Here is a 25,815-nt window from a genome sequence, read left to right as displayed (position 1 = left end):
GAGCCCTCTGTCTGGGAACCATCCCAAGTCAGTCATTAACCCCTTAGTGAGAATTTCTATCTCTGTCTGCCGCTCGCTCTCGCTTGAGTGGAGCATTTGCATATCAGGCTTCGGTGCTAAGGGAGGAAATGAAGGCTTTGTCTTGCTCTCACCGGGCTCTGTCTGGGGTGGGGGCCCACTCCCCTGCATAAGCGTCACCCTGAGCAGGGGCGTGGCGCCAGTTTGGAACGGGAATGCCAACGCAGCAAGGCCGCCACTATTTTAGAGCAGGAAAGGGAGAAGAATGGTCCATTTAGGCGGCCAGAGCTCAGGTGTGTGTGGCTGTAGGCGTCTCCTGGGGACCCGCCTGTCTGGGGTCCTCACGCCCCCACCTGGGGGCAGCTTTCTGCTCCCCATGACTCTAGCACCTCAAAGACCTCGAGTCTTTGGCCTTTGTTTGATTAGCAAACGTATATCGAGCACCACGGTATACAGGGCCTGTGCGGGCTACAGGGAAAAGGGCGGAGAAGGAGGCCAACCCCCAGGATCCAAGGAAGGCAGACAATGGGCTGCTTAAAGGTATAAATATGATGATGTCCAAACGAGATGAGTTGGGAAAAGTAGGGAAAAATGTGCCAGGCAGAGGGAACAGCATGTGCAAAGGCCCTGGGGTGGGGGCTTCCCTGGTGGCGCAGTGGTTAGGAGTCCGCCTGCCAATGCAGGGGACCCGGGTTCGAGCCCTGGTCCGGGAAGATCCCACATGCTGTGGAGCAGCTAAGCCCGTGCTCCGCAACTACTGAGCCTGCACTCTAGAGCCTGCGAGCCATAACTACTGAGCCCAGGCACCACAACTACTGAAGCCCGCGCGCCTAGAGCCCGTGCTCTGCGACTGCAACAAGAGAAGCCCACGCATGGCAACAAAGAGTAGCCCCCGCCCGCCACAACTAGAGAAAGCCCGTGCACAGCAACGAAGACCCAACGCAGCCGGAAAGAAAAGGCCCTGGGGTGGGACCAGGGGCAGCCCGGAGGCTGGTGTGCCTGGAAGGGAGTGAGCTGGGGGAGCCAGAGGGCGATGAGGTTGGGGATGGATGGGGACCACACGGGGCCTCGTGGGCCTGGGAGAACTATGGATTTTGTTGTGTGTGGGGGGAGCCAATGGAGGGCTTTGAGACAGTGGGTCACGGGGTCTGATGTACACTCAGAAAAGTGAGCCCTGGATTTTGGGAGGCCAGGAGTCTGGCCGCCCTAGTGGGGCCCAGGCGTCCAGCCTCTGAGGCAGCAAAGCAGCTTCAGTCTCTGATGTTCTTCAGAAAGTGAGCTGGGGGGACCTGATGGTGCAGGTGTCACGGGGGGAGGGAGGCAAACCTGATGGGACAGGCAGGAGGAAAGGGGAGCCCACCTTCTGGAGTCCGTTCTCTCCAGAAAGACCATGCGTGGAGTCACGTTCCCTTTCAGGTTGAGTATACACCCCTCGGCATCGTGCCAGGGACAAGAGGGAACGCTGAGGGCCGGAGGGCAGGACCAGGACTCCCCCCACGGCCCGTGGTTCCGCGTCACAGCCTCCCCTGCGGGGCCCACCTGGGTGAGGCTGGGTCCCTGGGCGGCTGCCGGGCCACAGCTGCCATCGATCGGCTGATCAATGGGGCTTTCAGTGGGGCCGGCAAGGGGCGAAAATGACTTTTCAAAAAGCCTGGAGCAGCTTCTGCATCGATTGTGCCCAAGGGGCCGGAGGACGGGCCGGTCAATGAGACGCCCGTGCCTGGCCAGCCATGGAGCTGCCCGAGGGACGGGCAGGGTCCCAGCCCGACCCAGGGCCGCCCCGCATGCATCTATGTAGTGCCTGCTGTGTACAGAGCTGGAGTTCTCCCATCAGCCTCGAGGACCATCCCCACGGCACAGAGTTGGAATCTGAGGCTTTGAGAAGAGGAGCTGAGAACCCAGCTGGGTTCCAACCTGTGACTGAACCACATTTGAGGTTCCTCGGCTCCCAACTGACCCCCGAGACCAGACACATTTATTCTGCAAACGCCTTCTCACCTCTGCGAGAGGGGGTGGCCTCCCCGTCCCTGGACGAACCCAGTGGAGCAGGGAAGGGGCTGGAGGTGAATCCACTCCCCCTGCTCCCCATGCTGAAATTCTGCGGCCCTTGACCTCAGCCACAGACGGGAATCATCATGCTGGGTCCCTGCTGACGGCGGGGGAGACTCAGGCACCGTGAGCTGGTCCCCTGTCTCCGTCATTCCAGTTCTGAGTTCCCAGGACCCCTCGCCCCCACCTGGCGCAGTCTCACGGGTGGCGGGGGGCCAGCCGATGCCATCTGATAATCCAGCCCCCCTCAGGTGCCAGCACCCGGCGTGGAGGCTGCCTGGCTCCCTCCCATGGGCCGGGGCGGCTGGCATGGCGGGCACGGAGGCAGCGGCGTGGCTGGGGTCCTAGCAGCCCTCCCTGCCTCCGACCCACACTGGGCCTCAGCTTACTGGCCGATACAGGGAGTAGAGGAGGCTGGGGGAGCCCGCCCCCCAACCCTCTGATGCTCAGGCCTTTTATGTGCTAATAAGCCCCTCTCGGGAGGCCCCCTTGTCCCCCCTCGATCCAGGCCACGTTTACATGACAGGGGCCTGGGGCACCACGTCCGGGAGGTCTAGGGGCTCCTGGCGCTGTAGCCCGAGGCAGTGATGGAAGGGGAGCTGCTGGTCCCTCGCTCAGCTGACCTCTATCCTTGACAGATGAGCCTGGGTCAGGGGCCTCCCCCCAGAGAAAGGGGTGCAGGTTGCATGATAGTGTGGGGAGACCTCCAGAGCAAAGCCTGGGAGGCAGGGCTTGGGGGTGGAGGTGTCAGGGGTGGGGAAGCTGGTGGGGTGACCAGGAAGTTGGAGGCTCTGGAGGAAGAAGGAAGGATGTCACACAGGATGGAAGGGGTGGAACTGGGGGTCTTGAACCCAGGGCACCCCTGAGTTGGACTGAGCGAGGGAGGGCCTGAGCATCCTTTATGCCAAACCCTGCCCCCTCTGGGGAAACTGAGGCTAGAGGAGGGTCAGAGCTTGCCCCAGAGAGGCTGGGAACACTTGGTCTATGTCCCACACTGCCCTCGGCCTTCTTTTTTTTTTCGGTACGCGGGACTCTCACTGTTGTGGCCTCTCCTGTTGCGGGGCACAGGCTCCGGACGCGCAGGCTCTCACGGGCCCAGGCGCTCTGCAGCATGTGGGATCTTCCTGGACCGGGGCACGTACCTGTGTCCCCTGCATCGTCAGGCGGACTCTCAACCACTGCGCCACCAGGGAAGCCCCTTTTTTTTTTTTTTTAAACATCTTTATTGGAGTATAATTGTTTTACAATGGCGTGTTAGTTTCTGCTTTATAACAAAGTGAATCAGCTATACATATACATATATCCCCATATCCCCTCCCTCTTGCGTCTCCCTCCTACCTTCCCTATCCCACCCCTCTAGGTGGTCACAAAGCACCGAGCTGATCTCCCTGTGCTATGCAGCCGCTTCCCACTAGCTATCTGTTTTACATTTGGTAGTGTATATAAGTCCATGCCACTCTCTCACTTCGTCCCAGGTTACCCTTCCCCCTCCCTGTGTCCTCAAGTCCATTCTCTATGTCTGCGTTTTTATTCCTGTCCTGGCCCTAGGTTATTCAGAACCATTTTTTTTTTTTTAGATTCCATATATATGTGTTAGCATACGGTATTTATTTTTCTCTTTCTGACTTATTTCACTCTGTATGACAGACTCCCGGTCCATCCACCTCACTACAAATAACTCAATTTCATTGTTTTTTATGGCTGAGTAATATTGAAACCTTTCTAGTAACGAACTATAGAAATGATTCCTGAAAGTATAGTCTTGCCCTCGGCCTTCTTGGCAGGCAAATCTGCAAAGGAAAGCTGAGGAGGCTGCATCTGGGGATGGCGTGGGGGGCTGCCTGGAGGAGGGGGCATCGAAGTCAAGTAGTAAGGTTTTTGGAGAGGGGCTTCCTGGTGGGGGGGCGGACATCTTGTGCCAGGCCTGTTGCGGCTGAGGGGCCCAGATGTGGATTCTGCAGCGGGTGGAGAGACTGGGGGGGCTCCGAGTCACGTGGCGCCTGCTCGTTTGCATGTGGTTACCCAGAATGCCTGGCGGCAGCCCCTCTTCCCCAGCACCCACCTCGTGGGCTCAGCGCTAGTCCCAGTCTCAAGGAGCCTGCTGTGGCCTTGGTGGGGCAGGGTTGTGCCAGGCAGGGGGCCGTGGGCTCGGACCCTGGCACCTGTCTGTGGGTAGGGTGCCCGCCCATCGGTCCCCGAACCCCTCCCCCTTCCCCATCTCTGACCTACCCCTTTCTACCTGCACTGACCCGTCCCCACCCGCCTTCGTGCTTCCTGTCCCCTACCCCGTCTCCTCCCACGCGCTGACCGCTGACCCCTCTCCATTTACCCCATCCCTGACCCTCCCCTTCTCCCTTGCACTGATCCATCATCCGCATCTCGGGCCCCGCCCCTACCCCCGCGCTGACCGCCGGCCCCGCCCCCAGGTTCCACGCGGGCGCGGCGGACGACGGCGGCGGCTACACGGTGGAGGTGAGCATCAACGACTACCTGGACATCTACTGCCCGCACTACGGGGCGCCACTGCCGCCGGCCGAGCGCATGGAGCACTACGTGCTGTACATGGTCAACGGCGAGGGCCACGCCTCCTGCGACCACCGGCAGCGCGGCTTCAAGCGCTGGGAGTGTAACCGGCCCGCGGCGCCCGGGGGGCCGCTCAAGTTCTCGGAGAAGTTCCAGCTCTTCACGCCCTTCTCGCTGGGCTTCGAGTTCCGCCCGGGCCATGAGTACTACTACATCTGTGAGTGGGGGCGGGGCAGGGGCGCGGGGGTGGGGGGCCCTCCTCCGCGCTGGCCTCTGTCTCCGGGCGGACGCTCCGGTGGTCTCGCCCTCCTCCCCGCAAGCCCCCCTGTGACCTCGGCCTCTGGATAAGCCTCTGGGCCTCTGGACTGGGACCATGTGGTCAGCCTGTCCCACACTGAGACCAGGGGTGCCATCCCCCCATTGCAGGAGATGGGAAACTGAGGCCTGTGGAATCTTGAGGGAGGGGGTGAGGGCGACCAACCCTGGACATGGCAGGGGTCTCCCGGGCCCACCCCCCCATCTCCCAGCGGCCCACCCGCGCCCAGATTCCCCGAGGAGCTTTTCACTGTCGGCTGGTGGCGGCCTTGGGACACTGCGCATGCGTGCCCCGCTGTGAGCCTTGCGGGGGGGGGGGGCCGGCTAGGCTGCCCCCACCTGTCCTGGGCATCAGGGGTTCCCAAGGGGCCCCTTTTTCCTTCCCATCAAGTGCCAAGGGCAGGGTCTGGGGAGGCGGCAGAGTCGGGGCTGGGTTCAAGTTCCCGTTCAGTGGGGCCTTGGCAGACTGTAGTCTGAGAACCTAAACCAGGAACACTGGGGTCCAGGCATCGCCCCTGCCGAGAGGGGGTATCAGGGAGCCCACCTTGGCATCGGACTCATGCCTCTCCCGAGGCAGTGAGACTTCAACGGATTGTGGGGTCCCATTTCTCAGCGTCCTGGGGGCTGATGGGGAGCAGGTGGGAAGGGGGGTCTGCCCCCGGGGCTTTGGAGAGGAACCCAGCGCCTCACCACCCCGGTTCCTGCTGAGTCAAATTAAACTCTACGAGGCTCCCATTTCCTCCTTTCTCTGCTCTATTTGGATTTTTTCTTTTTAATTCAGGGAAGAAGGGGGTGGGGGAGGGGAAGAAGGTGCTTAAATTAAGTCTCCGTAATATAAGAAAAATTACATTTTTCTTTCCGAGACGGGAGTTTCATAAAGATAATTATTGTAATTATTCGTCCTATCTCTGTGATGAATGTTACTTTTATTACGTGCTTTTTATCTTCATCTCCCAGCACGAGGGGCTTCTGGGGGGCGGGCAGAGGTGATGGCCGCAGAGAGGACCGGCCGAGAGCACAGGCGGGGGCAGGCCCAGCCGCAGCCGTGTGGGTGCCCGTGCCTGTTCACGAGTGTGAGCCCCGCCATCCGCAGGGCCTCAGGCCTCCCTCCCTGCCCCTGTCCTGGTCCCTGAGCTCCTCCCTCCTGACTCATGGCTGATGCTCTGGTACCTCCCCCGCCCGCCAAGTGGGCCAAGAAGCTGGGAGCCCTATGGTGGAATTTTAGGTGTGAGGACCCAATGCACTTCGGCCTGCACATGACTCGGCGGTGTGGGTCGCTCTCCAGGTGAGGCCGGAAGCTGCCTCCTTCCCAGGGGTAACTGGGTTTCCGGCGTCACCCAGATGGAAAGAATGATTTCCAAAGCAACTTCCATGGGCCAGATGACGTCCACATAGGGGGTGACTTGCCGACAGGCACCCTGAGAGCAGGGCTTTGATCCCTGGTCAATCATTTGGTTACACTGATTTTTTTTTTTTGCTGTTTGATTTTTGTTTTGTTTTGTTTTTGGCCGTGCTGCACGGCATGCGGGATCTTAGTTCCCCGACCAAGGATGGAAACCGTGACCCTGGCAGTGAAAGCTCAGAGTCCTAACCACTGGACCGCCAGGGAATTCCCTTTTTTTGCTGATTGGAAACACACCTATTTTTATTCATCACCTTTGAACTTTGCCCTGTGATGCCCTGGGGTGAGATGGAGCCCTGGGGTGACATTGACACCTCACCTGACCCCCGTCTCTGGGGTTAGGATTCAGCAAAGTGAGAGGTAGGGGAAGAGTGCAAGAGGACTTCTGGGAAATCACGGGCATTGTGTCTGGGGCTTTGATGTATGATGAGGAGTTTTATGGGTGGATTCCCCAACCTGGGGTCAGGGTTGGGTTACGGGCGTAGGGAAGGGCATACAGCCCCAAGAGGTCTCAGGCACCAAGAGCCTCCTGCCCTACTAACCCCCAACCCCTCTCTTCCAGCTGCCACGCCCCCCAATGCTGTGGACCGACCCTGCCTGCGGCTAAAGGTTTACGTGCGACCGACCAGTAAGTTCTTGGTGGGGGTTCATGTAGGGTCCTTAACTCACAGAACCCAGTGAGTCATCAGCGGAGTTAGGAGGCGGTCATGGCATAGCCTGGGGAGTCCCACAACCTCAGCGATGGCTGGGACAGGCCCTGCCTGAGCCTCTGTTTTTCCATCTGCAAATGGGGCCATTTCAGACCTTCAAGAATGAGGGTTGAAGTCCATGGCTGGGCTTCACTGAGGCCGAAGCCCCCTTCACCCAGTGAGCGGGTATCACGGAAGTTCTCTGAGATGGACCAACGGGTTTGTGTTCTGAGCTCCTGAAACATAGGGAAGGGGAGTCCTGCAGCCTCGCCACTTCGCCTGGAGCCTTCTGTTTGCCATGCTCTGCATTGGAGGCACAGCCTCCGCCGAGGTGGACAGAGATCTCTGTGCCCTTGGAGGTGCAGTGACATGGAGATTTTTTTTTTTTTTTTGGCTGCTCAGTGCATATGGGATCTTAGCTCCCTGACCAAGGGTGGAACCCGTGCCCCCTGCATTGGGAGTGTGGAGTCTTAACCACTGGACCGCCAGGGAAGTCTCGTAATGGAGATGTTTAACAATGTCAGGTCGTGGTGAGGTCTAGGAAGCAGGGTGGGGGGTGGGAGGCCTGCCACTGACCCCCCTGTCTCCCTGTCCCCCCAGATGAGACCCTGTATGAGGCCCCCGAGCCCATCTTCACCAGCAATAACTCATGCAGCGGCCTGCGCAGCTGCCAGCTCTTCCTCAGCACCGTCCCCGTGCTGTGGACCCTCCTGGGCTCCTAGTACCCAATGGGACGTTGGCCCCGCCCTGATGGCCCGCCTCCGAGACCAAATAGAGACGCCGCTTCTCCCACGACTGGTGCTGCTTCGCCGGGCAGGGGGCCGTCCACCCGCCCCAGGGCTGGAGGGGGGTGAGGGCCGCCGAGGTCCCCCCACCCCGTGCCAAAGGGGCCGGGTGTCTGCTCAGCTGGCCATGCTGTCTTGTCCGGGGGACCTGCTGAACCCTGGGATCTCTTGGTGACGTTGGTTTCTGTTTTTGCTTTTTAAGTGTATTTTTCATGGTTGCATCAGAAAGACTTGAGCTTTTAATTTAATTTATTCCTTGCTGTCATCTGTGACTTTGGGAAGGAAACAGAATAGACAGACGGGGCAGGGGTCCCTGGCCCCCTTGAGGGGAGGGGGATTGGGGCACCCCTGGCCTGGTCACTCCATTTATTGGGTCCTGGGTGGAGGCAACCATGGAATGGAACCCCAGGTGCCATGGGACAGGCTGGCCTGAGGCAGAAGGGGTGGGTGGTGAGTCCCCCCGATTCTGGTCCGGGGCCCTCAGACCCCTGTCCTGCCAGCTCTACCCTCCTCCCTCCTGGTGATTGTCTCCTAGAGCAGAAAACCACGGGGTTTCACCAGCAGCCACCATGGAGCCCCGGCACCCTCAAAATCATAGCATTACAACGTCTTAGAGATGACGTAGGCCCCACCTGTCCCCCCAGCCTCACACAGTCGCCCCCGAGACCGAGAAGACATTATATTTCTGTAAATAGAGCCAGCAAGTATATACTGTGATTTATTTTTACTGTATTCCTGAGGATGGACTGGAATGTTTCTTTTTCTCTCACCCCTTCATGGGGGGGGGGCTTTTATTTTGATGGGGGGGGTTGGGGTAGACTTTTTAGCGTAGAAGCCGCACTTCAAAATAAGCTCCTTTGTCTGTGAGACCCCCTTCCCTCTACCGTATGACTAATAATGTTTGTAAGAAAAGGGAAAACAGGACAAAACAAAACGGGGGGGGCGGGGAACATCACCACCAAAAAAGAGATACCCCCTCCCCAAAACACTCTAATGAAGTAAACAGCGCATTTATACAGATTTCATATTTCTACCCGCCTTTCCTGATCTGTGTTTTATATATATTATATATAAATATATATGGCGTGTGGCCGCCGGGAGATGGCTCGGGCACGCCAGTGGGGGACTTTTGTAGGGGTCGTGGGCGTGCGGCATTGCCACGCCTGGAGCTGGCGACGGGCCCCGCCCCCCCATCACAATCAACTTTGGATTCTGTATTTTTTTATAATAAAATAAGCGTAAGCATCCAGGCTGCGTGTCTGTGTTGGGGCCGCAGGTCGGGTCTGGAATCTGCTGGGGAGGGGTGTCTTTAAGGAATGTCTGGAGACCCCGGGGCCGGTTGTGATCCTTTGGTTTTGTGTATCGTTGGGGTGCCTGGTCCCGAACTGAGCATCTTATGGGGTGCTGTGCCCTTCATACCACCCCTAGGAGAGGGGAACAAGCCCCTCTCCCCTGGGGCAGCTGGGAGGATGGAGGGAAGAGATGGGGGCTGGCTTCTGAATACACAGCAGGGGCTTGTTAAGTGTCTGTCACCTGATGCACCTGAGCAGGTGGGAATCCCTGGACCCCAGGGCCAGTCAAGACCTCCTGTACCCTTGTCCTCACTTGGGGGCGGTCCTTGGGTTCTATGACAGGTCTTTTAGGATCCAACCAAGTTCGGTGCCATCTTGGTCGCCAAGCTCTGTGGAGGGGTGACTCAGTTTCTCCAACTGCTCCAGGCAAGGGTGGGGGTTTGTCATCTCGAATTCCCTCCTGGCTTTCCAAAAGACATGTGTCAGAGTCTTCTGGGCTCCCAGGGGCCTTCACCCCAGCCTGGCCCCGGAGAGGCACAGAACAGGGCGGAGAGACTGGGGCCTCGGGGCTGCTCCTTGCCTCAGTGCCACCCGCAGGGACTGCGGTGTCCCGGGCACAATTAGCTGAGAGGGAAGGCTCTCAGCTAATTAATTCGGTCGTGCTGGGTCCAGCGACGGGGGCTGCCTCTTAATGAGGCCAGGAAGCGGCACAAAGACCCCTGTGTGCGCCCCGCCTGCCCTGCCCAGCAGCAGTGGGACGGAGGGTGGCCACTGCCGAGCACCACGGAGGGAGAGCCGAGGGATCCCCCCACTCTGTGGAGAGGACCCCGAGGCTCAGAGAGGGAGGAGGCCCCCCTATGTCCACCCCCCTGAGACCCCTTGCTCGAACACCCCAACTCGACCACGGGGACAGAGGAAACTGGAAGGCGAGGATTAAATGCAGGGGTCGTGGGGCAGAATCGTAGCAGCTAACTTTGATTTTGTTATTTAAAAAAATGTTATTGAGATATAGTTCACATACCACACAATCCATCCGTTTAAAGTACGATTCCACAATTTTTATCCATTCACAGGGTGTGCAACCATCACCACTATCTAATTCCAGAACATTCCATCACCCCAAAAAGAAGCCCCCTCCCCCTCCCCACTGCCTGACAACTAGGAAGCCACTCTCTGTACCTCTGGATCAGCCTGTTCTGGACGTCTCTCATCAATGGAATCACACACTGCGTGTCCTTCTGTGTCTGGCTTCTCTCACTGAGCATCGTGTTCTCAGGGTCCGCCCACGTTGTAGGAACGTCAGGGCTTCTGTCCTTTTCATGGCTGAGTGATGTTCCCGTGTGTGGAGGGATGACTTTCTGCCCATTCACTCTTTTATGGACATTTGGGTTTTTTCCTTTTAGCTATTCTGAGGACTTTTGAGACAAAATTTTAACACAAAAAGGTGACCTTGGATGGGTAAGTATAAAAATAGCTCTATTCCCACCACGGGGCCTTTGCACATGCTGTTCCCCCCTATCTGGTGTGCCCTTTCTGCAGACCACTGCTTGACTCTCCCCCCCAGCCCTTTCATAAGGGGTACATGTCCCTTCTAGACCTCCCTGGCCAAGTGGCCCTCACCCCATCCCCCTGCTGTCAAATCTCTGATTCTTCTTTTTCTTTTTCACAATAATGTGTATTTATTTACCAGGCATTATTTACATCTAATTTACCACATGTTTTCTTTTTTTATTAGATCTTTATTGGAGTATAATTGCTTCACGATACTATGTTAGTTTCTGTTGTACAACAAAGCAAATCAGCCATGTGCATACACATGTCCCCACATCCCCTCCCTCTTGCGTCTCCCTCCCACCCTCCCTATCCCACCCCTCTAGGCGGTCACAAAGCACTGAGCTGATCTCCCTGTGCTGTGCGGCTGCTTCCCACCAGCCAAGTATTTTACACTCGGTAGTGTATATACGTCGATGCTTCTCTCACTTCGCCCCAGCTTCCCCCTCCCACCCCATGTCCTCAAGTCCATTTTCTATGTCTACCTCTTTATTCCTGCCCCGCAACTAGGTTCATCAGTACCATTTTTTTTTAAATTTAGATTCCATATATATGTGTTAGCATACGGTATTTGTTTTTCTCTTTCTGACTTCCTTCACGCTGTATAACAGACTCTAGGTCCATCCACCTCATTACAAATAACTCAATTTCGTTTCTTTTTATGGCTGAGTAATATTCCATTGTATATATGTGCCACATCTTCTTCATCCATTCATCTGTCGATGGACATTGAGGTTGGTTCCATGTCCTGGCTATTGTAACTAGTGCTGCAATGAACATTATGGTACATGTCAAAAACAGTGGTTAGATGCCACGAAGTAGGTGGCAATGCCTTAACCGTATGCGTGTTGTCAGGCCCAAGGGCCTCTTCCATCCTGGTCGAGGGGAGTGCTGACCTTCTCTCCTTTCATACAACGCAAATCTCTGATTCTTTACTTGTCCGTCTTCCCCACCGGCTGGGAGTCCCCAGAGTCCCACCATCAGGAGTCTCCCCCGGGACTTGTCATCTGCCACCTGCACAGACACGCGTGCACACACCTGTGTGGAGGAACCCCATGGCCGCGCCCACCTGTGCGCACCCCTGTACCGACACATGCTTGTGTTTGGGGCCTGGATCTCTCAGGGGCCATGCTGTCCATCACTGGTCACCAGCCATGGCCTCGGGGGCCACCACCAAGGTGCAGAGTGGCCCCTCACTCCTGGGGCTGCACTGGGCACAGTGGGGTACCCCCAGGGCAGCCATCGGTAAAGGGGTCCTGTGCATACCCAGAGGATCCCCAAGGGCGGGGGGTCAGGGAAGTGGGAAGGGGGGGTCCTGAGGTTTCCCCCACATCCTGACGGTCGCTGTCGGGTGGAGCCAGGCCTCCCGGTCGGGGCCCCCTCAGATTCATGGCCGCCCTGGCTTGGGGGCATCAATGCCCACAGTCACAGGAGAGCACCCCACAGCCCTTCCCCTCTGGGCCCCTGAGTCCCTATCTAATCTATGCCGCTGTCTCAGGAGAAGCCCCAGGCCACACCCTGGATCCCCGACCACCCCCCCCCCGCCGTGACCGTGACGAGGGGACTCACGCCTTGCCCTCTGGACTGATGGGGACCACCCTGGCTTTCAGGGGTCCGATCAAGTCCCTTGACCACAGTCACGCAGTGGGTCATGTCACTCGGAGGAAAGGCCACCATCCCGGGGGCTCTGGGGCTCACGTCCCCAGTCTAGGTGCTGCCGCCCCACCCCACCCCCACTTCCCATGTCAATGCCAGCGCCCCCCAGCAAACAGTGAGCACCTACTGTGTGCAGCCAGGGCAGGGCCCTCCCTCTGCCTGTGGCATCAGGGCGAGGACAGTGGGGCCAGCCCCAGTGGGCCCCGGGCCCCATATTTGGTGGGCTTATGGGACACGGGAGGAGGCCTCGGTAATGGGGAAGTGTGGACCAGGGTGCAGGTGGCCAGGCGGCCACTGACAGACAAATAAAAAGCCGGTTCACAGCCCGGGAGCCCCTGAGGAGCCATAAATCACATGCGATGACACACAAGTCGGAAATCAAGTGGCTGCAGCTGGGCTGGTGTGGCTGGTGTGGCGGAGACAGGTGGGGGCGGGGGAGCCAGGAGCCCCTCCCACCTTCAGTTTCCTCTCCCTGGAGCTGCTGGCGGTGGTCCTTACTGAGACAATACTTGTGAGGATGATTAGGGCTGGGGCTGGGTGTGGACCTGGGACAGGGAGGGGCCTCAAATGCTGGGCACGGGGCAGGTGCAGGACACAGACGGACTGCTGGGCGATTGAGGCATTTCTTCGCCTGATCTTGATGGAGCCTGGGTGGGGCGGGGGGCAGGGGCAAAGGAGATGGGCAGGGGGGGCCACGGGAGGCTTTGGGGCAGGACTGGAGGCCAGGGAGGAGGAGAGGACTCTGGGTGGGGAACTGCTGAGCCCGAGGACCCCGGCTTCCCTTCAGGGAGGTGTCCAAGGGGCCACTGACCCTTCTGTGCCTTCTCTGCTGGAGAAGAAAGCCCACCGTATCCATCCTCTCCACGCTTCCCGGCTCACTTATGGGAGCCCGGAAACTTGGGGTGGAGGCAGGGGTGTGCGGGGCGGGACCCCTCCCCCCTCCCTCTGGGGCCGCCCACCTGACAGCCCCTCACCTGCCCCATTGATCCGGAAATGGAGGCTGAGGCCCGGAGGTGATCGATGGGCCCTAATGGACAATGCAATCCCTGGGGAAGGGGGGGCAGCCGGTGATGGGGGAGGCCTGGGTCCCCCGACAGCAGCCAGGGTCGGGGCCGCCCTGCAAGCCCCTCCCCCAGGAAACACCAGGTCGTGTGGCCTCCCAGTGGAGGGAGGCGAGGGGGGTATTGTCTATGGCACCCCCGTGGCCTCCCAGTGCAGGGACGTGGGGGGTATTGTCTATGGCACCCGGATGCCCGCACCCGCCGGGCCACTCTCCTCCGTGGCTTCCAGGATTTGTTTGCACCATCCACTGATCCCTCCCCGGGAATCTGAGGCAGGCCTCAGGGGAGTTGCCCCAGCCCTGGCGGGGTTCCTGCGGGGAGGAAGAGGCTAGAGATGTGGTGCTGGATCCCTGGGGGCCCTCGGGCCGGGCTGGGATAGGCCAGAGGACCAGCTGCTTCTCTCACATGGATTTCCAGCTCTAAGTGCTTAAAAGCCTCCTGCGGCCTCTGGGACCCGCAGGCAGGCGGGCAGGCGGGGGAAGGGCAGCAGGGGCTGAGGCTGGGGGTGCCCCCACCGGAAAAGTCCTAGCCCCTGAGACAGACGGTGCATCCTGGCATGTCTGCCCCCTCCCCCCCCTCCAACGCCGCAGAGGCCGAGGTCCTGGACCCCGCACTCCTTCCCCTGCTCAAATCCCTGCTTGGCCCCCAGGTACCCAGGACGAGGCCCCACTCCTCCCGTGAGGCCCTGCCCACTGCGCTCCCCCCTCCCTCCTTTCCTCCCCGCAGATGGGCCCCGAAACCAGCGGCACGGTTCCCTGCGCTCATCTCACCGTGGAGGGCCAACTCTGGGCCTCAGTTTCCCTGTTTACAAAGTCGGGGTGTGAGCTCCGGTCTGGAGTAGGGAGGACAGGCCCGGTTTGTAGAGCTTTGGCTAAGCTGCCTCCTCCCCTGGGACTCAGTTTCCCCAGCTGTGTGGTGTGGTGCAAGGTCTGGGTCCCAGCCTCCACTCACCCTCTCTCTCCACTGGGACCCCCTGAGGGAGGGGGCGTTTTCCTTTCTGGGCCTCAGTTGACCTCTCTGCGAGCAGATGAGACCCAGCTGAGACCCATTTTACAGATGAGGTGCTGAGGCCAGAGGAGGGGCGGGCCAGCCCCGGGCCCTACAGCTGGGACCCTGCCGTCAGCACGAGGTGGGTGGGGAGGGAGGCAGCCCGCCACCCACCACGGATGAACCACCGCTGTTCTCAGAGCCTCAGTTTGCTAGTCTGGAAAATGGAGCTATAATGGCACACAGAGGGGACTCTGCCTGGGGGTTCTTGATGACCCTTAAGGGCAGGACCTTTGGTTCTCCCCTCCCACCATGGCCCCAGCATCTGGCACAATGTCAGCCAGCCCTCAGCGAATATTTGTTGAATGACTTACTGAGTGTGTTTTTTTTTTTTTGGCGGTACGCGGGCCTCTCACTGCTGTGGCCTCTCCCGTCGCGGAGCACAGGCTCCGGACGCGCAGGCTCAGCGGCCGTGGCTCACGGGCCCAGCCGCTCCGCGGCATGTGGGATCTTCCCGGACCGGGGCACGAACCCGTGTCCCCTGCATCGGCAGGCGGACGCTCAACCACTGCGCCACCAGGGAAGCCCTTACTGAGTGTGTTTTGTACATGGACTCCAAATCGAGCGCTCTTGCTCCAACAGTGATGCAGGTGCCGGCCTCCTCCAGCGTTTGTTCCTTGGGGGAAGCCCGGGTTTGGGGAGGTGTTGGGGAACAGCCTCTCTTGCATGAGGGGGGCAGTGGGGGCACCGCAGGAGTCAGCTGTGCTGGCTGGCAGATCTTTACATTAAAATGCGTATATACACCAGATAAATAACCCGGCGCACAGCCTCGTGACAGGCGGCATTAAGTCGCCCGGCTGGGGTGGTGGGTGGGGATGCGTCACTGGCTCTGCCCCCTGACCATCCCTCATTCTATCTGCGAACATTCTGGCACCCCTGGAGCCTGCTGCGGACCTGGGCGGGGTGGGGGGCGCATCCTGGGAACCTCAGGGAGCGAGATCTGGGTCCAAGACCTGAATTCTGAGCCCTAGGGTTGGCGCCCACGACCTGGTCCTACAGGCCCAGGTTTGAGTGAGACCCCCCCATCCGCACTGGGGAGACCACCCCCCGCAAGCCATGGTAGCAATGGACGTGGGGCTGGGACAGAACAGGTTTGAATCCAGGCTCAGCCCCTCCTGGGCGGGGGTGGCGGCAGTACTGGCAGCCCCCGTCAAGGTGGATACCAGGGAGACCCCATTTGAGCACAGGGGGAGGCCCCCGTGGGGCCCACACAGCTGTGGGGTGCCCCCTGGCCCCACCCCTCTGCCTGAGCTCGGCCCAAAGGGGCAGGGGGAGTGGGAAGGGAGTTTTCAATTAAGGAGAAGCTAATCACCCAGCGAGGGCCGTTCTGGGGCCCAGTAAATCTATTATGAAAAGCCTCTAAATGTATGTAAAACCGGCCTCCGACAATCCTGGGATTAGGCAGCCGGGAGGGGAAACCGAGGCGCAGGCTGGCTGGTGGATTAGCGGAGCGAGGCCCCTCGAGGGTTGCAAGGGAGCTATCTGGCGGGCGGGGGGCGGGGCAGGCAGAGAGAGAGAGAGGTCTTCCTCTGCAGAAGCCAGGACCCATTTTCAGCGAGGGAAACTGAGGCCCAGATAGACCAGAGACCCAGAGCGAAGGGGGCCTCTCAGGGCATAAGGGGAGGAGCCGGATCCCAGGGCTATGAGTCCAGGGTCCCTGGAACCCAGGCCTTTTTAAGCGGCTCCTATTCCTTTGCGGTTTCAGAATGGCTTTATTGAGCACCTACTGTTTGCCAAGCCCAGTGCTGAGGCCAAAGAGTGAACAGGAGGGAGGGAGACTAGGGCCCGTGTAGCCAGGGGTCTGGTGGGGGAGAAATGTCCACTGGGGAGCAGCTCTGGGGACCAAAGGGGGAGGAGGCCAATGCGGAAGGCACTCTGGGTAGAAGCAGTAAAGGCCGGAGCCCAGGAAGGCCCGAGGGTGGTGTGGCAGGAGGTTGGCAGAAAGGGAGTTCATCTTTCCTTCTGAGGGTGACAAGGGAGCCCCGTGAGGGATTTTAGCCCAACTGGTCCCCATCCCCCTCCCAGCATTCTTTGCGGAACCTTGACCCCCAAGAACACCTCCCCCTGGGGCTCAGTTTCCCCAGCCTGGTCCCCACACTCCCGCAGACCCCATCCGACCCTCACGCTCCACGAGTCTGCTAATTATCCTGCCCCTGGGCCTTCCTCCAGCTGCTTCCTCCTCCCAGGATCTGTCCCCTCCTGCAGAAACCCTTCCAGGCCTGAGCCAGAGAGTCGGAGGCACGTGGCAGGTAGCCTTGTCTACCGGCCTCGGCAGCAGCCAGCGGGGCCTTGCCTGGTACCCTGGCCTGGCTCCAGTCCAGCCACCTGTGTGTACCTGCCACCCAGGTGCTCGGGAATGAACAGGAGGTGGGTGGTTCCCATGACTCAGCAGGGCCCAGGCCCCCAAATTCCTCCAGGTCACAGGTGAGGCTGTGTTGCTGGTGGGGGCGGGGAGGTCCCGGCGAGGCTGTGTGATGTGAGAGGTGTGTGCGCCTCCCGTGACTCAGTTTCCCCACATCGTCATCAGTGGTGGCTTGGTGCTGTTCCCAGCACTGGGGGCTGTTGGCGGGCTCCCGGCGCCCCCCCGCACCGGCCTGGCCGTCAGTCAGGCCCGCGGGGCCCCTTCAAGTCTTCACGGCCCAGCAGCGGTCGCGGGAGGGATTATTCCAGCCTGTCCAGGATGGACTCAAGTGGAACCGACGCTGACGAGCGGAACGCGCCCCCGCGGGCCCAGCCTGCCGGCCTTTGTCTGCCGCAGGCCCCGCCCGCGCGCCAGCCCGGACGCCGTCTCTAGTGCCGCACACTCAGCTGTGGCCCCTGCCGGGTGAGGCCGGCACAAAACCCCAGCAGACCCTCAGCAGAGAGGCTTCTGGCCCAGTGGCCCAGCTGAGTCCCTTCCCAGCCTCAGTTTCCTCATCTGTAGCATGGGCGCGCCCGCCGGGGCTGCCCATGGGTCATTTGGGGATTGACGGGGGCCGTGTGGGCAGAGGCGGCTGGGGGGCAGACACCCTCCCTGAGCTGCCGCAGTTTTCCCAGGGGTGCTCGGCCCGGCCCTCTGGCCAGTCCCTCCACAGAGCCTTTGTCCAGGAAATTCGAGGTGGCAGGGAGAACGGATCTGCTCGAGGCCTGAAAGGGGCTGAGGCAAATGCTGTTGACCCCTGACCCCGGCCCCCTAATCCCGGGGTTGAGGCCCTCACTGGGAGCGACCCTGAGAGATGGGCCAGGGTGTGACCCCCGCCCCAGGCACCAAGGGGGGGCTTCCGGGTCAGGGTCACAGGGGCTTCAGGGAACACGGCTGCCCCATTGGCCACGTGTCTGGTCACCACCCCGCAGAGGCCCGTGGGAGAAACTGAGGGCAGGCAGAGCCCTTGGAAGCCCCCAGGCCCTGCTGCCTCTAGGCTGGTGACCAGAGGCCAGCAGCTGCCCTCTCTGAGCCTGAAAATAGGAAGGTCACAGGCAGCTCGGGCGTATTGGAAGGCATCCCACAGCTATGCTGGGTGTTGGGCTCCTAACTGGCTCTGTGCCTCAGTGTACCCCTCTGGGCTGGGGGATGGCTAAGGATGGCTCCCGTGTCCCCTCTGGGAAGGCCCCAGGAGACCCTGGCCTGGAGTGTGGGAGGGACTTTCTGACCGGACTGCCGTACCCTGCTCTAGACTCCTCCATAACTCCCACTGTCTTCAAGACAGTTTCCCCACCTGGACAAGGGCCTCAGAAACAGTGGCAAACGCTTTGGCCATTGAGCTCTGTGACCTGGGTTCAAATATCAGTTCCCCACCCCCCAGGGTGAGTCCCACTCCGTTGGCGTGGGTGTGGGTGAGCCGTCTTCCTTTCTGGGCCTCCCCCGGTGGTTACGGGGGATAGTAACACCAGGGTTGTTGTGAAGATAAAATGAGGAACCGCACTAAGGCTGAGCCCAGGGCTAGGCATACAGCAGGCGCTCAATAGATGCAGCTCAGGACGTTGCTGACTTCAGCCCTGGCTCCAGTCCTGACCTTGGGCCACCATGGAGGAGCATTTTGCCTCTTTCTGCTTCTACCGACCCGGCAGGGCTGGCTGAGGAGAAACTAAGACACTGAATAACCAGATGCTTGTTAAATGCTTGAGGAAGAACGGGGTGAAGGCATGAGGAGAGGGGGGTGTCCCCGCTTCTGGCAGCTGTGGCGACTTAGCCTTCCGGCTCCTTGGAGGCCGCCGCTAGGAGCCTTCAGTGAAGATTAAACGATTCTCCACTGCTGGCTGGGATGCATTCGCACGCCCGGGCGCCCCTGGGCTCCCCAGTGGCCGCGTGTCTGTTCCACCCTGCCGAGCTGTTCCCCACAATCAATTTCAATTTGGCCTGGTCTCTGCCTCTGCAGCCTGGCCCTCCTCGGGGGCTGGGGTCGGGGTGGGGGACGTGGTGGCTTCCTCAGCCTGCCCCACCAGGTCCCGGGCACCTGCGCCTGGTGCCAAGAGGACTCTGCAGTTGCTGCCCCTTTCTGGGCCTCGGTTTCCCGGGAATAATGAAATGGGGGGAGGGAGGCTGGGGCCAGACCTGTTTCATCAGACCTCCTGCGTTTCTTGAGTGCCAGCTGTGCGCCTGATCCCGGGCGGAACACTGGGGACATAGTGGGAACCAAAGTAGACAAAACTGAGCTGGAGTTAATCAGCGTAAGGGGACTCTCAGGCATTGGGCGGGGGGGGGGGGAGCACGTGCAAAGGCCCTGAGGCAGCAGGAGCATAGGGCCTTGGAAGAGCACGAGGAGACCCGTGTGGCAGGAGCAGGTAAGGAGCGGGGAGCAGAGGGAGCGTGGATGAGCCTGGTGACAATATGACTCAATGCTAATCAACAGCCAACATTTATTTAGTGCCTACTGTATGCCTCATCTCCCTCACAACTACACGATGATCAACTACCCTATGATCCGGAAACTGAGGCCATGAGAGGCGGGGGCTGCTGGCCAAGTTTACTGACGGCGCAGAGCTGGGGTTTGGTCCCAGCTCAGATCTGTCCTACAGTCCCAGGCAGGACGGTGGTGGGGATCGTCCGTCCCTGTGCAGTGGACTCTCAGCCACCACCTCCGCACCCCCATCCACGTACCCCTCTCCTCACCCCACTATTTGGGGACTCCAGGGCCCCCACAATTTCTGGGGTGAGGAAGGACATAAATGGGGTCCGGAGTCGGTGGACTTTGGTTTGAACCAAAGGTCTGGGTGACCTTGGGGCATGCCTGTCCCTTTCGTGCCTTGGTTTCCCCACCTTGTAACAAGAGACCGTGGGAGACTCTTCCCTCTCAGAGTAAGGGGTGGGGTATGAAGCTCCACCTCTCCTGGCTGTGAACCCCGCCCCCCACCCTCGCAGTCCTGCTCCGGCCTGTGCACCTGGCAGGGGGCGACCCCCACTGTGCGCCCCGGGGACCCCCCCCGGGCCCCGACCCTGCTGTGCATCTGGCGGCCCCACGCCCTCCCTGGGCCCCGACACCAGCTGTGCACCCGGGGCCCCGCGCGCCCCGTGGGCCCCGACCCCGGCTGTGCGCCTGGCGGCCCGCGCCCTCCCTGGGCCCCGCGTGGCTCCGGCTCCGGCCGCCGCTAGGTGGAGCAAGGAGGCCGGTGGAGACGCGGCGCGGGCGGACACGCGGTCCGGAGCTGCGGAGGCCCTGAGCTGCGGAGGCCCTGAGCTGCGGAGGCCCTGAGCGGACGCTGCTGGGTGGACGCCCGCGACCACTCCGCGCTCGAGCCCCCTGCCCTGCAAACAGAGGCCCTGAGAGGGAAGCGCCGCCCGCGGCCCGGACAGCCTGCGAGGGGTAAGCGCGGGAGCAGAAGGGGCGGGGTCCAGAGCGCGCACGCGGTGAGGACCCGTCCGACCTTGACCCCTGACCCCCTGACCCGGCCACCGCGCGGATGCCGCTGTGTAAACCGGCGCACAGTTCAGACTCGGCAGCTCACAGCTAACGCCCGCAGCCTGGCAGCGGCGCGAGTAGCCGGCTGGGGAGGCTGAGGCTGGGTGCCCGTCAGCGTGCAGGGGCTGCGAGGGTCCTTTGAGTTAGGGCGCTGCTGAGGCTGGGTGGGTCTTCTCAGGTCCTCAGGACCCCCTCCTCACCCCCAGACAGGGACCCAGGTTGGCTTCTCTGAGGAGGTGGCGTTGCAGCTGAAACCTGGGGCATGAGGGATACTGGGCAGAGTGAGTGTCCTGCACCGAGCGGGCAGCTTCTCCCCGCCCCAAGGTGGACCACAGGCTGGGCGGCAGAGGCGGAGCGGGGCTGCCTCCACCCCAGGCCTTCGTAGGCTACGAAGGGTAGGAGGGACTTGAATTTTGTGCAGAGAGCACTGGGGAGCCATGGTGGGTGAGGACGGGAGGGTGATATGGTCTAAGTTACTTTGTTTCCCAGTTCCCTCCAGCTGCCTGGGCACAGGCAGGAGTGGGGGCCCAGCAGGGCCAGGGGGGAAGCTGGGTGGGGTCCAGGTGGGGCCTGGCAGGGACGGAGCCGCAGGGTTCAAGCTGTGGACAACCAGAGTGGGCTCAGGTGTCAGCCACCGGCCCCAGGCTGTCCCCTGTCTGCCAGAGCCTCAGGGTCGGATCTGACCCTCGACTGGAACCCCAAGCCTGCCTCGTGCCCCCCTCCTGCCTCTGCCAGCTCCACCTGCCGCCTGAGGAGTGGCTTCTGGCTTCATCCTCTTTTTTTTTTTTGGAGTATAGTTGCTTTACAATGTTGTTTACGATGTTGTTAGTTTCTGCTGTACGGCTTCATCCTCTTGGAAGACCATCTCTCAGAAAAGGAAACTGAGGCACAGAGGGTTCGGTCATTCACAGCACATGTGGGGCTCCCTCTGCGTGATTAGCTCATATGGGACCCGCTTTTGTGTAATTAGCACTTTTGCGACCCCTTCTATGTAATTAGCACATGTGAGTCCCCTTCTGTGTAATTAGCACACATGGAGCTCCCTCTGTGTAATTAGCACATCTGGGATTCCTCTTCTGTACAATTGGCGCATTTGCGGTGCTTCCTCTGTGCGGTTAGCACATTGTGGTCCCCTTCTGTGTAATGAGCACACCTGGGTCCCTCCTTCGGTATGATTAGCCCATCTAGTGGCCATTTCCCATGTCCTGGGCCCCAGGAAGGCCACGTTGCCCTGGCAGCCATTCTTGTTTTCATTGTGGGGAGGTGTCCCCCCCGAAGCACTGGCTTCTATCCTTCCCCAGCATGCCATCTGCTGGGGGGTGGCACTGGGGTTCCAGCGTCTTTCAGGCGCCCTGCTCCGCCCCTGAACCTTCTCCCCAGGTTCACGGCACTGAGAGTAAGGAATCTGGCCCCATAGGCCGCCCCTCCTCCTTGCTCACTCCGACCCAGCCATCCTGTTGTTCTTTGGAACAAATGAATCTTGTGCCTGCCTCAGGGCCTTTGCACAGGTCTGTTCTCTTCCCGTGTGTGACAACCCTTGGCCAATCAGGTGAAGGGCGGCCCCACTGGGCACACCCTCCCCCATGTGTCGACCCCATTCTCACTTTCAGTTCAACAATATTTATTACAAAGAGGCTGGGGGATTGTGCCCCACTGCCTCCAGAAAGTTACGGTCGAGTACAGGAGGCAAATGTGTTTGAAAAAGGACGGCTTCATACACTGATGGAGTGAGCGGTACATTCTTACCCAGAAGACCCAGTGATTCTCTTGTTTCTAATTGAGGTGCGATTCACATACCACATACTTCATCCATTCAAAGTGTGCAGTTCAGTGTTTTCAAGTCCATTCACAGTGTGGTGCAACCATGACTTCTGTCTAATTCCAGAAAATTCCATCACCCCAAAAGAAACCCTGTCCGCATAAGCAGTCACCCCCCACCCTCCCCCAGCCCCTGACAACCAGGAACCCACGCTCTGTGTCTGTGGATTTGCCCGTTCTGGACGTTTCCCATCAATGGAATCACACACTGTGGGTCCTTCTGTGTCTGGCTTCTCTCACTGAGCATCGTGGTCTCAGGGTCCATCCACACTGTAGCGAGTGTCAGGGCTTCACCCCTTTTCGTGGCTGAGTGATGCTCCCGTGCGTGGATATTCCCATTTTGTCCTGTCCTTTTCTCCGTGTTGGTCAGGGCGCTGATGAGATTCGTGTCTGAACATCGTATGTAGGCAGCCCGATCTGTTCCTTCCTCCCTGTGGTCCAGCACACCCAGGCCGGGGTCCCACAGGGATCCGCCTCCTCCCTGACCCCCGTGTCTGTCCCCATCTTGTACAACACACATGGCATCTGCCCCTTCCCTCATCCACGACTCTGCTCTGGGTCAGGGCGGTTAACTACCCCACACTGCCTGCTTCCTGGGGCAACCAGGGCACTTTTCAAAACCCCAAGTCAAACCGTGACCCTCCCCTGCCTATATCCAAGGCTCCCCACTGCCCTCAGGGTTAATCCGAATTCCAGGGCATGGCCGGACATTCCCGCGGCCACACGGCGAGGCCAGTTGATCCTCAGGAGGGTCCCGGCTCGGATGGGAAGGGTAAGGTGGGCGACAGCTGGGGGATGTGGCATTGGCCCCATTTTCCGAGTAAGGAGACGGAGGTTCAGGGGATACGGCATAAGTCAGGGTCCAGAGACACTTCTCAGCTGCACGAAATGATGTCAGCTGAACCCCTAGATGCCCAGAACCCGCTGCCCCCCGCCCGGCACTCCTGCCCGGAAGGAGTGGCCCTTATGGGTGGCTGAGCACCCTACTGCTGCTTCCGGAGGTGCTGAGGTGGGGAGGGGGGTTGTCAGAGACCCTCAGACCTGCGGGAACACCGCTGGCCTAATGAGGGTCCCCGGGGCCCCCGGCTGGCCTGCTGTCCCTCTGCTCCCACCCTAGTGGGATTGAGACTTTTGTAGTTAATAGGGAACGAGGAGGCTCCCACGTAGAGAATAGAGGAGAGGGCTTAGAGGGGCCTTTGTGAGCCAGGCCGGCGATGATGAAAGCACCGTGAAATCCATGGTGTCACCATTGCCCCGTGACCATGACAGGCTCCTTTACTTGAAGAAAAGAAGGGAAAAATCCCCAAACAGATATACGTGTGCATGTGAACGTACATGTATGTATGTGCAATGGCAGGGCCCCACCAGGCCCTGAGGCTGCGTCCCTGAGGTGCCATCTCAGCAGAGGGCTCACCCCTGGGGCCCCTGCACCAGGCACAGTGTCTGAGATACCAGGTAGTTTTAGCAGCTAGGAGTTCCAGGGTTTTCAGTGCTGGGCCTGAGTCAGAGGCCATTCATCACCAAGGGCAGGGAGCCCTGCCCGCAGCTTGCTGCTCCCTGCTTGCATGCCTCTGGAGATGGGAAGCTCACTACCTCGCAAGGCTTCCAGACAAGGCCTCCTTGCATGTGGCCCTGGGTGAGGGCAAAGTTGTGCCTTACCTGGGGTGGACTTCCAAAGTCAGGGAGGAATGGGACACAGGGCAGGAGGGCATGTCATAGTTTTAACAACATTATTGAGATACATACCTTACAGTTCATTCATTTAAAGTGTATGACTCATTTGTTTTACTGTATTCACAAGGTTATGTGTCCATCAGCACAGTCGATTCTAGAACATTTTCATCCTTCCTAGAAGAAGCCCCGTCCCCACCAGCAGTCACCCCAGCCCCTGACAGCCAGGAACCCACTCTCTGTCTCTGTGGATTTGCCTGTTCTGGACGTTTCCCACCAGTCAGTGGTATCACACACTGTGTGTCCTTCTGTGTCTGGCCTCTCTCACAGCATCGTGTTCTCAAGGTCCATCCACGTGGTAGCGAGTGTCAGGGCTTCTCTCCTTTATGTGGCTGAGTGATGTTCCCGTGTGTGGAGGGACCACGTGGTGTTTATCTCTTCACCACTGAGAGACACTTGGGCTGTTTCCCACTCTGTTGGAGTTCATGACAGGGATACTGTTCTTTTTTTTTTTTTAATTTTATTTATTTATCTATTTATTTATTTTTGGCTGCGTTGGGTCCTTGTTGCTGTGCACGGGCTTTCTCTAGTTGCGGCGAGTGGGGGCTACTCTTCTTTGCGGTGCATGGGCTTCTCATTGCGGTGACTTCTCTTGTTGCAGAGCACGGGCTCTAGGTGCCTAGGCTTCAGTAGCTGTGGCACGTGGGCTCAGTAGTTGTGGCTCGCGGGCTCTAGAACGCAGGCTCAGTAGTTGTGGCGCCTGGGCTTAGTTGCTCCGCGGCATGTGGGATCTTCCCGGACCGGGGCACGAACCCGTGTCCCCTGCATCAGCAGGCGGATTCTTAACCACTGCGCCACCAGGGAAGCCCTAGGGGATGCTGTTCTTTTTTTTTTTGCGGTACGCAGGCCTCTCACTGTTGTGGCCTCTCCCGTTGTGGAGCACAGGCTCCGGACGTGCAGGCTCAGCGGCCATGGCTCATGGGCCCAGCCGCTCTGCGGCATGTGGGATCTTCCCGGACCGGGGCACGAACCCGCGTCCCCTGCATCGGCAGGCGGACTCTTAACCACTGCGCCACCAGGGAAGCCCAAGGGGATGCTGTTCTTGAAAACCCTTTAATCATCCCTTGCCTTGTGCATGAAACCCTCACACAACGTCAAGGCCCACCAAGGCCAAAAGTATAGTGTGGGTCAGGGCATCTGCAGCTCCGGGAAAAAGCCTCATGCGGGGTCAGGGGCATGGACCCCGAGTATCTCCGGGTGACCCTGCCCTGACCCCAGTGTCTCCATTGGCCAAAGGGCTTTAACAGCACCTAATGTGTTCACGTTACACCGGGACAGCGCCTGTGCCCGGACCTGCTTTTCACTTAAAGGCAACTGCGCAGGGGGTCCTGGCTTGCATGCTCCCGCAGATGGGGGTCTCACCACCGCTCTTGTTGGAGGGCAATCTGGGCATGTGGAGGGGATGTCCCAGCGTCCACGACCCCTCGGTTTTCTGTCCAGAAATCCAGGAATGCCACTTTCCTCCTCTGGTCCCCGACCTTGGAGGGGTGGTCCCAGAGGAGTGAGTTCGCACCTGCTGTTCAGAGGTGGGGATGGCAGGGGATGGAGTCCCTGAGCCCGGCCTGGGGGTGGGTAGCACCCACCTGATGCCTAAAGGTGGGGCCACTAAAGCCCCACTGTCCGCTGGCTAGGCAGCTGGCAGGTTCCGGGCCCTCCCTGGAAGCTGCCCCGCTCTGCCTGGGGCGCCAGGCGACCTGCGTTCCAGTCCTCAAGGAGGAGGGGTTGCATAAGTCCCTGCCCTTGCATCCATCTCCTTCTTTTCCTGAAGGAGATCTCAGAGACAGAGTGGAGACTGCTGGACAGAGGCCAGAGAGGACGGGGGCCAAAGGCCACACAATGGGTGGGAGACACAGAGACCCAGAGAGGGACAGACACAAAGGGACACAGGAGGAGCCAGGGCTGGGGACGATGTTGCCAGGCCAGCGGCCTCACTCCCGGGCCCCCTGAGCCCAGCAGCTGCCCGAACCCCACGCCCTGGCTGTTCGGATGGCTCCGTTCTGTG

At 59.8% G+C, this 25,815-nt stretch overlaps 1 protein-coding gene, 1 non-coding gene and 1 pseudogene across 2 annotated transcripts; 1 reads left to right on the top strand and 2 right to left on the bottom strand.

Moving 5' to 3' along the window:
• Nucleotides 1-3,737: 3,737 nt before the first annotated feature.
• Nucleotides 3,738-3,831, bottom strand: LOC132518963 (small nucleolar RNA U3; annotated as a pseudogene).
• Nucleotides 3,832-4,014: 183 nt separating this feature from the next.
• Nucleotides 4,015-9,028, top strand: EFNA2 (ephrin A2). The gene is made up of 3 exons (XM_060146771.1): nucleotides 4,015-4,807; nucleotides 6,870-6,935; nucleotides 7,597-9,028. Exons 1-3 carry the CDS (start codon nucleotides 4,609-4,611, stop codon nucleotides 7,716-7,718), a joined length of 387 nt encoding a protein of 128 aa, XP_060002754.1. The 5' UTR covers nucleotides 4,015-4,608; the 3' UTR covers nucleotides 7,719-9,028.
• A 2,388-nt stretch (nucleotides 9,029-11,416) lies between these two features.
• On the bottom strand, nucleotides 11,417-11,542 carry LOC132518951 (U6atac minor spliceosomal RNA). The gene has a single exon (XR_009540064.1). It is a non-coding gene; the product is annotated as a U6atac minor spliceosomal RNA (small nuclear RNA).
• Nucleotides 11,543-25,815: the final 14,273 nt, after the last annotated feature.

Source organism: Lagenorhynchus albirostris, chromosome 3 (genome assembly GCF_949774975.1).
Source record: "Lagenorhynchus albirostris chromosome 3, mLagAlb1.1, whole genome shotgun sequence".
NCBI classification, from domain to species: domain Eukaryota; kingdom Metazoa; phylum Chordata; class Mammalia; order Artiodactyla; family Delphinidae; genus Lagenorhynchus; species Lagenorhynchus albirostris.
This window is presented reverse-complemented; position numbering and strand designations above follow the sequence as displayed.

Coding starts and splice junctions, on each gene's coding strand:
- EFNA2 (XM_060146771.1), top strand. CDS start 4,609: ATGGAGCACTACGTGCTGTACATGGTCAACGGCGAGGGCCACGCCTCC. Junction 4,808..6,869: donor CCATGAGTACTACTACATCT/GTGAGTGGGGGC, acceptor CCTCTCTTCCAG/CTGCCACGCCCCCCAATGCT. Junction 6,936..7,596: donor GGTTTACGTGCGACCGACCA/GTAAGTTCTTGG, acceptor CTGTCCCCCCAG/ATGAGACCCTGTATGAGGCC.